The 15,896-nt window shown below is 48.6% G+C and overlaps 1 protein-coding gene across 2 annotated transcripts in view; it reads left to right on the top strand.

Moving 5' to 3' along the window:
* The window catches only part of Lct (lactase), a 40,358-nt gene that overhangs the window by 18,202 nt on the left and 6,260 nt on the right, over positions 1-15,896 (top strand). For both annotated transcript variants that reach the window (XM_027417739.2, XM_027417740.2), the window contains exons 6-13: positions 307-1,015; positions 3,871-4,516; positions 5,750-7,306; positions 8,532-8,800; positions 11,261-11,551; positions 12,297-12,495; positions 13,397-13,599; positions 15,410-15,519. In XM_027417739.2, the coding sequence (XP_027273540.1) occupies positions 307-1,015; positions 3,871-4,516; positions 5,750-7,306; positions 8,532-8,800; positions 11,261-11,551; positions 12,297-12,495; positions 13,397-13,599; positions 15,410-15,519 (3,984 nt within the window). The remainder of the gene's footprint in view (positions 1-306; positions 1,016-3,870; positions 4,517-5,749; positions 7,307-8,531; positions 8,801-11,260; positions 11,552-12,296; positions 12,496-13,396; positions 13,600-15,409; positions 15,520-15,896) is intronic.

Here is a 15,896-nt window from a genome sequence, read left to right on the forward strand (position 1 = left end):
CTTCCCTCCCTCCTTCCCTCCCTCCCTCCCTCCCTCCCTCTCTTCCTTCCTTTGTTGTCTTCTCCTTCTCTTTCCTCTCTTCCTCTGCCTCCTCCTTTCTTCTTCTCCTTACTTCTCCTTCTTCAGGTTTCACTATGTAGCCGTGGCTGTCCTGGAATTCACTCTGTAGGCCATGTTGTCCTCACATTCACAGCGATCTGCCTCTGAAGTGCTGAGATTAAGGCCACGAGCCACCATGCCTGACCCTGTGGTGCATCTCTACCTCAGTCCTTAATTGTGTCCCTTTATGTCACTTCAATCCCACAGCCCATCTTGTTCTCTAACCGAGAGGCTGGCCTTGCAGACTGAGACAGCAGCTGTGCCCTCTTCCCCTGTATCAGCCTACCAGAGGGTCTGGGCAGCTTTTGCTAACCAGTCTAGGGCGGAAAGGGATGCCTTCTTGCAAGATGTGTTCCCAGAAGGGTTCCTCTGGGGCGTGTCCACGGGAGCCTTTAATGTGGAAGGAGGATGGGCCGAGGACAGCAGAGGGCCAAGCATCTGGGACCACTACAGTAACCCGAATGTTCCCGAGGGCCAAGCGACGGCAAAGGTGGCCAGTGACAGTTACCACAAACCAGCCTCTGATGTCGCCCTGCTCCGAGGCCTCAGGGCTGGGGTGTACAAATTCTCCATCTCCTGGTCCCGGCTGTTCCCCACTGGGCAGAAGAGCAGCCCCAACCTCCAAGGTGTCACCTACTACAACCGACTGATAGACAGCCTGCTGGACTCCCACATTGAGCCCATGGCCACGCTATTTCACTGGGACCTGCCTCAGGCCCTGCAGGATCAAGGCGGGTGGCAGAACGAGAGTGTGGTGGACGCCTTCCTGGACTATGCAGCCTTCTGCTTCTCCACTTTTGGGGACCGTGTGAAGCTGTGGGTGACCTTCCACGAGCCATGGGTGATAAGCTATGCAGGCTATGGCACTGGGCAGCATGCACCAGCCATCTCTGACCCAGGAGTGGCTTCTTTTAAGGTACTTCCTCCCATCCCTGCAACTCCTATCAATTAGAACACACATTTGACCGTCTCTCTCCTTCCTGCCCTCAAAAGAAAACCAGAGAGAGGGAAGGAGAAGTACATTTTGTTATCCTTGTCTCATACACCCAGGCTAATAGTGAACTTGTTATGTAGCTGAGGATGACCTTGAACTTCTGATCTCTTGCTTGTGTTCATGAGAGGGGGTCACAGGCATCTATCACCGAGCCTGATTCTTTTTTTTTTTTTAAAGATTTATTTATTTATTATGTGTATACAGTGCTCTATCTGCATGGGTGCATTTATGCCAGAAGAGGGCACCAGATCTCATTACAAATGGCTGTGAGTCACCATGTGGGTACTTGAAATTGAACTCAAGATCTCTGGAAGAGCAGCCAGTGCTCTTAACCTCTGAGTTATCTGTCCAGCCCCCGAGCCTGATTCTTAAGCAGAGATGAGAATAGACCTAGGGCTCCTTTCATAGTAGATAAGCAGTCTACCAGCTGAGCCACAGCATCAGCCCTGGTCAAGTCTTCATGACTCCAAAGACAAGTTCCAGGCTTGGAGGAGTGTTCCTCAGTTGTAGGGATCCTGCCTATCATATACAGGGTCCTGGGTTCCATCATCCCCACCTCCTTGGTGCTGCAATGACAGACGTGCCACCATGTGCTCTCTCTCTTTCTCTCTCTCTCTCTCTATCTATCTATCTATCTATCTATCTATATATATATATATATATATATATATATATGTCCCTTTAAGCATTTATTTATTTGCATTTTTTTGAGATAGGTCTCAGATTATAGCTCAAGCTAACCTGAAAATCACAATTTTCAGTCTTCAGCTCATAGAAATCCTCAGCCTCTAAAGTATAGACCAAGCCACCACACCTGGTTTTTGTAAGCTTTTCTTTCTTTCTTTCTTTCTTTCTTTCTTTCTTTCTTTCTTTCTTTCTTGTTTGTTTTTCGAGACAGGGTTTCTCTGTGTAGCTTTGGAGCCTATCCTGGTGCTCGCTCTGGAGACCAGGCTGGCCTTGAACTCACAGAGATCCACCTGCCTCTGCCTCCGGAGTGCTGGGATTAAAGGTGTGCGCCACCAACGCCCAGCTGTAAGCTTTTCTTATGGCTAAAATTTTCCCATGTGTTTATAGTGGCTCCAGAAGTATTTTACAGAGACTGGGCTGACTCTCCTTCATTCCTGTAGTAGTTACTTCTCTTACTGCTATGACAATATGCCTGTCAAAAGCACTTAGGGGCTGGGTGGTGGTTCATACATTTAATCCCAGCACCCAGGAGGCAGAGGCAGAGGCAGTTGGATCTCTGAGTTCAAGACCAACCTGGTCTATAGAACAAGTTCCAGGACAGCCAGAGCTACACAGAAAAACCCTACCTTGAAAAGCAAGCAAGCAAGCAAGCAAACAACAAAGCACTTAATGGAAGGAAGGGTTCCTTTTGGTTCACAATTCTAAGGTACAGTTTACCATAGCAGAGAAGGCATGGTGGCAGGAGCGTGAGGCAGCTGGTCACATGGCATTCACAGTCAGGAAGCAGATTGATGGATGCTGTGCTCAGTTTGATTTCTCTCTTTTCCTCAGTCCAGGACCCCACCATAGAATGGTGCCACTCACCTTTAGAGTGGGTCTTCCCACCTGGGTTAATCCAGTCTAGAAACTTCCTCAGAAACTGCCTCACAGACATACCTAGGTTTGTCCTCTAGATGATTCTAGATTTTGTTACACTGACATTGTTGATTGTCACACATTAACTTTTTCTTCCCTCTTCTTTTTCTCTGTGGTCCTGAACCTCAGGAGCAGCTAGACAGGTGCTTTGTACCCTGAGCCACACCCTCCTCTTTTAGTTCCTACTCTGTGTTACTCAGGGTCTAATGCCTTGTCTTATGGCTGCTGGGACAAGACAACATAAGCTGGGGTTTAAACAGGTTCCTCAAAGTCCCAGGCCTGAGAGTCAAAGATCAAGGTACTGACTGACCTACTCTGGTTTCCAGTGTGGTCTGTTCCTCTCTATAGGCAGCTTTCTTACCTTGTCCTCCGGGATGGAATGATGACAGACAGAACATGCTCACTGGTGGCTCAGCAGCCTCAGCCTTTTCCTACCCCATCCCCTCCCTAGGGCCTCAGCAAACACTACCACACTGAGGCTTAGGGCTTCACATGTACATTTAGAGGGACACAATTCAGATTCTTGTAACTACTAGTGCTTATTCCCAGTATTGGGCCTCCTTTCCTTTCCTTTCCTTTCCTTTCCTTTCCTTTCCTTTCCTTTCCTTTCCTTTCCTTTCCTTTCCTTTCCTTTTCTTTTTCTTTATTCTTTTTAGGTTTTTAAGACAGGGTCTCTCTGTGTAGCTTTTGTTATCCTGGAACTCACTCTGTAGACCAGGCCTGCCTCTGCCTCCCCAGGGCTAGGATTAGTGGCATACACCCCCCACACCCCTCTGGGTTTTCTTCTGTATTTGCTTTTGTGGTATTTTCTCAGTTGGCCTTAGTTTAGTGATGCTAGTTTCCTCACCACTGTGTCGTCAGTGCTACTCCATACTACTGTACAGCTGCGATGGCTCTTTCCTTGTTTGAAAGACAGCCCATGTAGTCCAGGATGCCTTTGAACTTGCTATGTAGACAAGGACGAACCTCTGAATCTCCTGCCTCCACCTCCTGAGTTCTATGATTATAGTCTTGCACCACCATGCCAGGTCCACGCAGTGCAGGAAATGGAGCCCAGAGTGTTGTGAATATGAGGCTGTCTTCCAACCCAGCCATGTCTGAACCCTGTTGCTGGTTCTGTTGGCTTCAGCAATAACTTGTTGACACTGCTAACATTATTCCTGTTTCCTCCCAAGGTGGCTCACTTGATCCTCAAGGCGCACGCCAGAACTTGGCATCACTATGACCTTCACCACCGCCAACAGCAGCAGGGACGCGTGGGCATTGTGCTCAATTCAGACTGGGCAGAACCCCTGGACAGGGAGAGTCCCCAGGACCTTGCTGCTGCGGAGCGATTCCTGCACTTCATGCTGGGCTGGTTTGCACACCCCATCTTTGTGGATGGAAACTACCCCACCACCCTTAGGGCCCAGATCCAGCACATAAACCAGCAGTGTGGTGGTCCTCTGGCCCAACTTCCAGAGTTCACTGCAGAGGAGAAGCAGCTCCTGAAAGGCTCTGCCGACTTCCTTGGCCTGTCTCATTACACATCACGCCTCATCAGCAAGGCTGGGCAGCAGACCTGCATCCCCAGCTATGATAACATCGGAGGCTTCTCCCAGCATGTAGACCCCACGTGGCCCCAGACTGCATCTCCCTGGATTCGGGTAGTGCCCTGGGGCATAAGGAGGCTGCTTGGGTTTGCTTCCATGGAATACACGAAAGGAAGAGTTCCAATCTTCTTGGCTGGGAATGGCATGCCAGTAGGGGAGGGAGCGGATTTCCTTGATGACTCAGTGAGAGTGAACTACTTCAACCTGTACATCAACGAAGTGCTCAAGGGTAAGAAGGCTGCTGATCCTGAAGCCTGCTGAATAAATGGCATCCCTCTCAGTCTATAGTGGGATACAGAATGGACTGACACTTAGGATAGGACCCCAACCACTGGCTCCCCTCAGTGCATAGCCCCTTTGAGCTCCATCTCCCTCAGGTGGCCATCCAGTGTGCATTGCACGTCCCTGTTGCGCATTTGAGCCATGCATATATGCTCTATCTGACCCCATGCACCTTCTTAGCCAAGCTGACAAGGATGGCAAATGGGTCTCAGCCCATAGGTCACTAAACTAGAGTCAGTTCATGATACCTGTCACTCACAGAAGCCAATGAGCAGGGACAGGGACTGCTCTATTCAGAGGGTCAGCTGCCTGAGAAGACGAGATTAATAGTCTAGCACTGTCTTCCCTATCTTCTCCAGCCACAGATTATATATGGAGAGTGGGGAGGTCAGCCTCACTCCAGTCTGTGCCTCCATCTTCAGGTGAATTTTCCCCTTTCAGACACTTGGACAAGTGTGGTGGTGGGCATCCCTTCATCTCCAGCACTTGGAATCAGAGGCACGAGGATTGAAAGTTCAAAGTCATCCTTGAATACTTAGTGAGAGCCTGTCTCAAAAATAATGGAATAGGCCAGGGGGTATAATTCAGTTGGGAGAGTGCTTTCCTAGCATGCTTGGCAGTAGTGGACTCCATGCATCCCCAGCACTGTGTAAGCTAAGGAATGTGTGCCTGTGGTATCAGTTCTCAGGAGGTGGAGGCAGTGGGCCCAGGAGTTCAAGTTCATCCTTAACTACAGAATTTGAAGCCAGCCTGGGCCACCTTGTTATACAATTTTTTTAAGGTGAACATGCTCAGGGGTGGGGTGGCAGCTAGAGAAATGGCTTAGTGGTTAAGAGCACTAGCTGCTTTTCTGTAGAGCCTGAGTTCAGTTCCCAGTACCTACATGGTAGCTCACACCCCTTGGGAACTCTAGGCCCAGGAGACCTGATGCCTTCTTCTGGCCTCTGTAGGTACGACACTCATGTAGTACCCAGATGTAAATGCAGGCAAAACAGCCATACACATAAAAATGATTTTAAAATAAAAAGTGAGAAAAGAAAACCAAGGGAGATGGCATCCCGAGGTACAACAGCTGAGGTTGTCTTCTGGTTTTCACATGCATTCACACACACGGGTGCACACACACACACATATGCATGCATGCACCTGCACACATATGACTTTTGCTTTCTCTTTATAGCTGTCAAGGAGGATTTGGTGGATGTCCGTTCATACATTGCTCGTTCCCTCATTGATGGTTTTGAAGGACCCCCAGGTTACAGCCAGAGGTTTGGGCTGTACCATGTCAACTTCAGTGACAGCAGCAGGCCGAGAACGGCCAGGAAATCTGCCTACTTCTTCACCAACATCATTGAAAAGAATGGCTTTCCTGCCGAGAGAATAAGAAGAAACCCACTGCCTATGAGAACTGGCTTTACCTCCAGAGCCACAACCGTCCTCAACTTCCCATCTGAGGTACCCTCCAAGGCTAAAATAGTGTGGGAGAAGTTCTCCAACCAGCCCAAGTTTGAAAGAGACCTGTTCTATCATGGCACATTCCGGGATGACTTCCTGTGGGGTGTGTCCTCTTCAGCCTATCAAATCGAGGGAGGTTGGGATGCTGACGGTAAAGGCCCCAGCATCTGGGACAACTTCACCCACACTCCGGGGAACAACGTGAAAGACAATGCCACGGGAGACATAGCATGTGACAGCTATCACCAACTGGATGCCGACCTAAACATTCTTCGTGCCCTGAAGGTCAAGGCCTATCGGTTCTCTATCTCCTGGTCTCGGATTTTCCCAACAGGAAGAAATGATTCCATCAACACTCCTGGTGTTGACTATTACAACAGGCTGATTGATGGCTTGGTGAAGAGCAACATCTTCCCCATGGTGACACTGTTTCACTGGGACCTGCCCCAGGCCCTCCAGGATATTGGAGGTTGGGAAAACCCTTCTTTGATTGAGTTGTTCAACAGCTATGCAGACTTCTGTTTCAGGACCTTTGGTGACAGAGTCAAGTTCTGGATGACCTTTAACGAGCCCTTGTATCTGGCACTGTTAGGCTATGGTTCCGGGGTGTTTCCCCCAAATGTTCAGGACCCAGGCTGGGCACCTTACAGGGTCAGCCATGTCGTCATCAAGGCTCATGCTAGAGTCTACCATACTTACGCTGAGAAATACAGGCAGGAGCAGAGTGGGGTCATTTCACTGAGCCTCAACACTCACTGGGTGGAGCCCAAGAACCCAGGGCTCCAAAGAGACGTGGAAGCTGCTGACCGGATGCTGCAATTTTCCCTGGGCTGGTTTGCCCACCCCATTTTTAGAAACGGAGACTATCCAGATGCCATGAAATGGAATGTGGGGAACAGGAGTGAGCTGCAGCACCTGGCTGAGTCCCGCCTGCCCAGCTTCACGGAGGAGGAGAAGGCTTACATCATGGGTACCGCTGATGTCTTCTGCCTCAACACCTATTCGTCTGAATTTGTGCAGCATAGCACTCCTAGGCTGAATCCACCCAGCTACGATGATGACCGGGAGCTAACGGTCAGCAGTATGGACTCTTCATTGATCTCCACGACAATGCATGCAGCCGTGCCCTGGGGGATGCGGAGGCTGCTGAACTGGATCAAGGAAGAGTATGGTAACATTCCCATTTACATCACTGAGAATGGACAGGGGCTAGACAACCCCACGCTGGACGACACACAAAGGATATTCTACCACAAAACCTATATCAATGAGGCTCTGAAAGGTACATGAGGCTTCAGCGCCTCTCAATAAACCTCCCAGTCTCCCTGTCTTCCGTCTTCATGTGTCCATTCTCCCTGTCCTCCGTCTGTCATGTGTCCATTCTCCCTATCCTCCATCTGTCGTGTATCTAGTCTCCCTGTCCTCTGCTATCACATGTCCAGTCTCCCTGTCCTCCATCCATCATGTGTCTCCATGCTTTGGCAGGCATTCCTTGTGGGCATGGGACAGGGCTCAATTAGTAAAGTGTCTTGCAAGCATGAAAACCAGAGTTCAATTTCCAGGGAAAGCCTAGAAGGGTACATTTGTAATCTCTATGTTGAGGAAACAGAAAGGGGTGCATTCTTGGGGTTCTCTGGCCAGCTAGCCTAGCCCACTTAGTAAGCTCTAGGTCAAATGAGAGGCCCTGAAGAAGGAAAGCAGGTGATGCCCCAAAAGTGACTGACATCTGAGGTTGTGTTCTGGCCTACACACACACACACACACACACACACACACACACACACACACACACACAAACACACAGAGATAAATAAATAAAAATGTAAGTCCACTTCTAGGGCTGGGAATGTGGCTCAGTTAGTAAACTGCTCGCCTAGAATACAAAGCCCTAGTCTCTAGTCCCAGCCCTAAAGTGGGCATGGTGATACACACTTGCAATCCTACTGCTGGTGGGATAGGGGCAAAAGGAACAGAAAAACAATCCAAGTTTATCCTTGACTGTACAGTGAGTTCAAGGCCAACCTGGGCTACATGAGATCCTGACTTAAAAAATTTTAAATGACATCAAGAACTTCCCACTGTGTACTTACTGTCTAAGAAGAACTGAGGCTCTTGAACTTGAGGCATATCTCTTTAGCTTAACAAATAACACTTGCTGTAAGGTAATTGAGGCTAGCAAAGTAAGAGTGAAAGCTGGTGGTGAGGGCACGTGCCTTTAATCCCAGCACCCGGGAGGCAGAGGCAGGCAGGTTTCTGTGAGTTTGAGGCCATCTCGGTCTACAGAGTGAGTTCCAGGACAGCTAGGGCAACACAGAGAAGCCATCTTAAAAGATAAAAACACAAAAACAAAACAAAAAGCAAAAAGTGATGAGGTGACATGTTCCTTTCCCAGGAAGCATGTGACTGCATGCTTCTGTGGTTTAGAGATATAGCCTAGAGTCCAGTACCAGCACATGACTGGCCTTCTCGAGGCTCCTACTTTGTCTGATCTCTTTGTCATATCCTAGCCTACAGACTGGATGGTGTGGACCTTCGAGGGTATTCTGCCTGGTCTCTGATGGACAACTTTGAGTGGCTGTCGGGCTACACAGTCAAGTTTGGACTGTATCATGTTGACTTTGACCAAGTGAACAGGCCTCGAACTGCAAGAGCCTCAGCCAGATACTATACAGAGGTCATTACCAACAATGGCATGCCCCTGGCCAAGGAGGATGAGTTCCTGTATGGAGAGTTCCCCAAGGGCTTCATCTGGAGTGCGGCTTCTGCTGCATATCAGGTGAGGAGCCATGGGTTCACTTTCCTCCTTGCTGCTGGGAGCCAAGCATCTGCACAGTGCTGGGGAGGTCGAAACACACAAACTGGAGCCTCCAGCTTCCAGTGCTCACCCCAGCATGTGAAAAGTCAGCTACAGTTCTGCCAGACTGTCATGTAGTAGGTAAACATTAACTGCCTGTTCATTTGTTCTATTTGTTCAGCTTGAGGTCTCTGTTATGTGCTCTGGCCAACACCTCACACTAAGGCTCAGTAGGAGCAAACACCAAGACCTCAAAGGCTTTGTCCTGTTGGGTTTCTGGCAGACAGCATCAGCCCTCTGTAGCAGAATTTCTCAACTTGGGTCTGTTCAGCATTCTCTTTTTAAAGAACTTCCTCTCTCCCCCTCTCTCTCCTTGTGTAGCATGAGTTCTAATAGGTCTTAATAATAAAAGCCCGTCAGGTATAGGGTTAAATGCTGAAATATCAGAGAGAGACAGGAGCAAACCATGGCCACACCTTACCTCCTCAACTTCCCAGCCAAAAAGAGACTGAGCTCCTGTCTCCTCCCACCTATATTCCTCTCTCCGCCCAGCCATCTCACTTCGTGTCTGTCTGTACAGACCTCCAGACCTCTATGGTTAGCTACTGGCAAGCTCCACCCTATGATCTTCAGGCAGGCTTTACTTGTTAGAGTACAAACAAAATATCACCACATTCCCGTTTCCCTCCCTTCCTCCCTTTCTCCTCCTCTCCCTTCCCCTCTTTCCTCTTCTTTTCCTCCTTTTTTCTTTCCAGTTTTGTTGTTGTTGTTTTGGAGACAGGATCTCATAGTTCAGGCTGGTCTTGAATTTGCTGAGCACCCCAGAATTCTTGGATTCTTGACCATTCTGCCTCCATCTCCTCCAATGCTGGGCTTCCAGGTGTGCAGCACTAGGCCTGGTCTATGCAGTGCTGGGGTGGAATAGCCCAGGGATCCATGCATGCTAGGTAAGCCTTGACCAGTTAAGCCCTGGCTGTTTTTCACAGCAGCCAGAAGTCTGGACACTTGTATCCTCACTGCCCCTGGAGTGTCACAACTTATAGATCCTCTCAGTAGTCAGAACTGAAAAACACATGGATGTACCCACACATACATTTGTGCAAATTTACACAATTAATTAATTATAGACCAGACAGGGTCTTATGTATTCCAGGTTAGCTTCAAATTCACTCTATAGCCAAGGATGACCTTGAACTTCTTATCCTCCTGTCTCTACCTCCCAAGTGTTGGGATTACTGGCATGCACCAACACTCCTGATATATGCATTGGTGCTGGGGATAGAACCCAGGGCCTCATGGGTACCATGCAAGGCCTCTTCTAACTTAGCCACATCCCCCAGTCCCACACCTTGTATGATTAAAGCCATGAGTTCATATCCATACATCCAGTTCAAATATGACTCCATAGGAAATGCTAGCTCTTTCATTTTCCATATGTGTATCTCCTTCCTCCAGTGAAGAACTCTCTCTCTCTCTCTCTCTCTCTCTCTCTCTCTCTCTCTCTCTCTCTCTGTGTGTGTGTGTGTGTGTGTGTGTGTGTGTGTGTGTGTGTGTATTAATCTAGCTTCTTACTGCCTTAGCTAGTCCCTTGATTCCAGCCTCCTCCACCTCCACACAGATGGTTCCTATGGCGATGCTCCTGCTGGCTCCACTCCACCCCCTCCCGGCCAGGACTGGATATGCATTATTGGTTAGAATGCCAACACCATCTCAGCTGTGACACCATATTTGTTGAAATGTTTGAAAGTAAATTACAGAAGTGGTACCTATTTACCAACTGAATGCCACAGATAGGCGTTCTCCAATGTCTTATTAGAAGGCATTTAGGGAGGAGGAGAAGAAAGAGGAGGAGAAAGAAGAGGAGGAGGAGGAGGAGGAAGAAGAGGAGGAGGATGGAGAGGAAGAGAAAGGCATAGAAATGGTCATGTATGTCTGGACTATAAATACTTTCTCCACACCAGTATCCTTGCAATTTTCTTGGCTGTGGTTAGAGGTGGTAGGGGATGTGAAATTGTTCACTCAAGATTTTAAGTGAATACCCCCCATATGCCACACCCCACTGCCAGCATTAATTGGGAAACTAAAATGAAATACACAATCTTAGAACTGGGGATGTGACTCAGTAGAGTATTTGGTTCCTTTGTTACATAAGAGTTCAAAGCCAGCCTAGGCTATATGAGATTCTCTGTCTCTGTTTCTCTTACACACACACACACACACACACACACACACACACACACACACACACACACACACACACAGATGCCTATACTGCATGGTGATATGGGAAGCCAGCACAGTAGCAGAGTGCAGTGTGATGATGCCATGTGTGCAGGTGACTAGAAAATTGGCGGCAGGGTGTGTGGAGAAGGCTCCCCAAGGTGATGCAGAAGGCAATCTGTGTTTGGTCAGATGACTTAGACTACCTCTTGTTATCTTGAGATTGAAGGTGCCTGGAGAGCAGATGGCAAAGGACTCAGTATTTGGGACACATTTTCCCACACGCCACTGAAGATTGAGAATAATGACAATGGAGATGTGGCCTGTGACAGTTACCATAAGATTGCCGAGGATGTGATGGCCCTTCAGTACCTGGGTGTGTCCCACTACCGATTCTCCATCTCCTGGCCTAGAGTCCTCCCAGACGGAACCACCAAGTTCATCAATGAAGCAGGACTCAACTACTATGCTCGATTCATCGATGCACTGCTGGCTGCTGGCATTACACCACAGGTGAGGGTGTGGTCCCTGGAGGCAATGAGTAGACAGGACCCCATTTATTATGTAAACAAAATGATGGGCTTTTATTTTATTTTTTAATCTATTTTTAAGGTGCTGTCTGCCTCATATCCACTTATTTATTTTTCAGATAGGGGCTTATCTATCTATCTGTCTATCTTGGAGAGAAGGCCTCCTATATCAAAGGTCTCTAACTCCCTATGTAGCTGAAGATGTCCTTGAACTTCTGATGTGTCTGCTTTCATCTCATGAGTGCTAGGCTTTCAGGTGTGCACCACCATGTCATATATGTGGTGCTGGGGATGGGGCCCAGGGTGTCATGCATGCATGCTAGGAAAGCACTCTATCAACTGAGTCATATTGCCAACCCCCAAAAGGTAGGTAGGTGTGTGTGTGTGTGTGTGTGCGCGTGCGCACACACACACAAATTCACAAGAGTGACCTCTATCCTTCCGCCATGTGGATCCTGGAAGTTGAGCCTAGATCATCACGTTTGGTGGCAAGCACCTTCCCCTGCTGAGACATCACCCCAGCACCAAGTGGCTTTTCCACTTGGGTTTTGAATTGCCCATAAATTCACATGGTACAGAACCAAAGAATGAAACATTTTCTTCCCCGTTCTGGAGATAGCGCAGGACTCCCCGAGCCTTTCCATGTCATTGTCCCTGCATGTCTCATGTTGCTAGCTTCTTGAGGAAATGGTTGATAGAACATTGATCTGGCTTCCCTGCCTCCTCAGGTGACCATGTATCACTGGGACCTGCCCCAGGCACTGCAAGACATCGGGGGCTGGGAGAACGAGACAATTGTGCAGCTATTTAGGGAGTACGCAGATGTGCTGTTCCAGAAGCTGGGGGACAAGGTGAAGTTTTGGATCACACTGAATGAGCCCTTCGTCATTGCTGCCCATGGCTATGGCAGTGGAGTGTCTGCTCCAGGTAAAGGCCCTAGGTCCAACTTGTCACCACATTCTTAACACATTGAAGACCTGGAATCCAGGTGGCATGAGAAGTCATGGCAGGCGGTGTGTTGGAAATCCTACCTCCACAGGCCTGGGGAGAGGGTAAAGTGCTCACCATGCAAGTATGGGGGTCTGAATTCTCTTCCCAGAACCCATGCAAAAAACAAAACAAACAGAAAAACCATGGATGGTGACACATTTGTAATCCTAGCCCCGGAAAGGCAGAGTCAGGTGGCTCTTGGGGCTCACTGGTCAGTCAGTCTAGCCTAGTGTAGGCCCACAAGTGACCCTGTCTCAGAGAAATAGATGGTCTCTGTGAATGGTACCTAAGGCTGTCCTCTGGCCTCCACCTATACTTGCACATGTCCCTACCCACACCACCAACCCCGACACATACTTTAAGCTTGAAATGTGGTGGGGAGGTAGTTCGCAAATCACAGATGAATGTGTCTTCTGTGGCTCTTAACTGGCATTTCAATTTGAGCACTTGTTCACGTGACGTGTGTTATTGTTGCCATTGGGTGTGTCCTCCAGTCCTGACTTGATAGTGGCCCCCTTGAGCTCCAGGATGTCAACTTCTGAGCATACATCATGGTAGACGTCCCACTAGAGGAGGGGACATAAGCCAACTTAGGTCAAGTACCTTTTCTCATCCAGAGTGCTGCTGGCTGCTGCCCATGAACCATCTGGGTCCTTTCTTACATGCACTCCTTGCTGTATATATTCTACTGGGAAAGACACTAGAAGCTGACTTACTGTCTGCCATCCACTAGGAGGGAGATCTGGGATTGGAATGCCAGTCTCCCAGGCATCAAATCTTTCCTCCCATGCATAGAGAAGATGGTGTTTTCTGTTGACATCCCTGTGTGTATTTCCAGGAATCTCCTTCAGGCCTGGCACGGCTCCATACACTGCTGGCCACAACCTAATAAAGGCTCACGCTGAGGCTTGGCATCTCTACAATGACAAGTACCGCGCCAGCCAGAAAGGTGTGATTTCCATCACGATCAGCAGTGACTGGGCTGAACCCAGGGATCCCTCCAAGCAGGAGGACATTGAGGCCGCCAGGAGATATGTCCAGGTGTGTCCTCTGGGTACCACCTCTTCTTGGCTATCTTCTCTCCCACTATGCTTTGGAGACCAGGAATCAAAGCTTTTAGATCTAATCCCGCTTCTGCTCTTACTTGATGTTGTGAGCTTGAGGGGAAATGCTTAACTGTTCTGTTCTTCAGGTTTTTCATCTGTGAACTACATGTTTCTACACAGAGATTTGTTGTGACAAAAGGGATGAATTATAAGAGGCTGAGTTTTTTAAAGATTTTGTTGTTTGTTTGGTTTTTTTGGAGACAGGGTTTCTGTGTGTAGCTCTGACTGTCCTGGAACTCGATTTGTAGACCAGGCTGGCCTAGAACTCACAGAGATCTACCTGCCCCTGACTCCAGAGTGCTCGAATTAAAGGTGTGTGCCACCACCACCCAATTTATTTTATTTTTAATTATGTGTATGTATGAGTGCCTGTGAGTGCATCTGATATCCATGAATGATTGTGAGCCACATGAGCCAGGCACTGGGAACCAAACTCAGGTCCTCTGGAGAGCAGCAAATGCACTTGACAACTGAACCTCTTCTTCAGCCGGGGACTGAGTTTTTTGTTTGTTTGTTTTTGTTTTTCTAGACAGGGTTTCTCTGTGTAGCTTTGGAGCCTATCCTGGCACTTGCTCTGGAGGCCAGGCTGGCCTCGAACTCACAGAGATCTGCCTGCCTCTGCCTCCCGAGTGCTGGGATTCTTTAATCCCAGCGTTGGTGGCGTATGTGCCACCAACGCCAGGCCCAGGGACTGAGTTCTAAGTCTTAAAAAATTGTCTGTGGGTTGACAAGATGACTCAGTGGGTGAAGGAACTTTCCAATGCAAGCCTGGTGACTTGAATTCTGTCCTCAGAACCCATGTAAAGAAGGAAGGAGATGGGGCTGGAGAGATGGTTTAGCAGTTAAGAGCACTAGGCTGCTCTTCCACAGGCCCAAGTTCAATTCCCAGCACCCACATGGGCAGCTCACAACTGTCTGTAACTCCTGTTCCAAGGAACCCGATACCCTCACACAGACATATGTGCAGGTATGTACATAAAATACAAATAAATTAAAGAAAGGAGGGAGAGACTCTACAGAGTTGATTTGTGATCTCCACATGTCCATGATGGTACCTGTCCCCACTCCACATCACACACACAGATGCACAAGCCACCGCCACTGCTGCCATTGTCACTTCTACTGATGATAATTTAAAAAAAAAAATTGTTAGTCCAGGGCAGGGCAGGTAACTCATTTGACCAAGTGCTTGCTTAGCATGTATGGAGCCTGAGGTTCTGTCCTTGTCACTGCATAAAACTGCTTATGGTGGCACTTGCCTGTGATCCTAGCACTTTGGAGACTGAAGGAGGAGGATCAGGAGTTTGCTGTCATCCTTCGCTACATAGCAAGTTTGAGGCACATCTGTGCTACAGTGAGATCCTGTTTATATGTAGTCTCATCAGACGCAACACTGGCTTGAAGCGAATTTCCTCCACTCTCCATCCACTTTGACTACAGTAGGTTTAGAGCCAGGCTAGCTGTCACTGCTGGGTGTCAAGAATTTCTTAAATTCTGAGGAATTCTTTAGTGCCCCTAATTTTCTAGTTTTCAAGACAAGGATATGCTTATACTGTCCCTGGAAGTCTATAGAATGGCAAACAGAAGCCAGCATGAGAAACACTCATGTTCAGTGGAGGCCCTGACAGGAGGGAGGGAATGACCTGACGGTATAGCCTCTGCTAGGCCTGCTTCATCCCAGGAGAGGTGAGATACCTCTATCCCATGTCATGTCAGCCTCAACGGACATTTACCTCCACACACAGTTCATGGGAGGCTGGTTTGCACACCCCATCTTCAGTAACGGAGATTACCCAGAGGTGATGAAGACACGGATTCTTGAGAGGAGCCTGGCAGCAGGCCTCAACAAGTCAAGGTAAGTGCTGTGTCCATTGATGTGACTGAGTGCTGTATCAGTGCCAGGCAGGGCACCATGCCTAGGGCTTGTTTCCTTGCTAGGAAGATAGCTTGTGGTAGCATGTGTAATAGCTGAGTCCTGTTGTGTCTGGAAGACGCTGTTCCTTGGAGTCAGCTATCACCTCTGGCTCTTACAGTCTTCCCACCTCCTCTCCTACACATAGGTCTCAAGGGGAGGGAGGGTTTGAGGAAGACACCCATTTAGGACTGAGTGCTCCACTCTGCAGTTTGTCCAGTCAAGGCTCTCCCTTAATTCCCATCTACTGCAAGAAGACGCTTTTCTGAGAGTTGAGCCACATGCTCTTTGTCATTTGGCCAGCAGATGGCAGTGGTTTA

Source organism: Cricetulus griseus, chromosome 5, assembly GCF_003668045.3.
Source record: "Cricetulus griseus strain 17A/GY chromosome 5, alternate assembly CriGri-PICRH-1.0, whole genome shotgun sequence".
Taxonomy (NCBI): domain Eukaryota; kingdom Metazoa; phylum Chordata; class Mammalia; order Rodentia; family Cricetidae; genus Cricetulus; species Cricetulus griseus.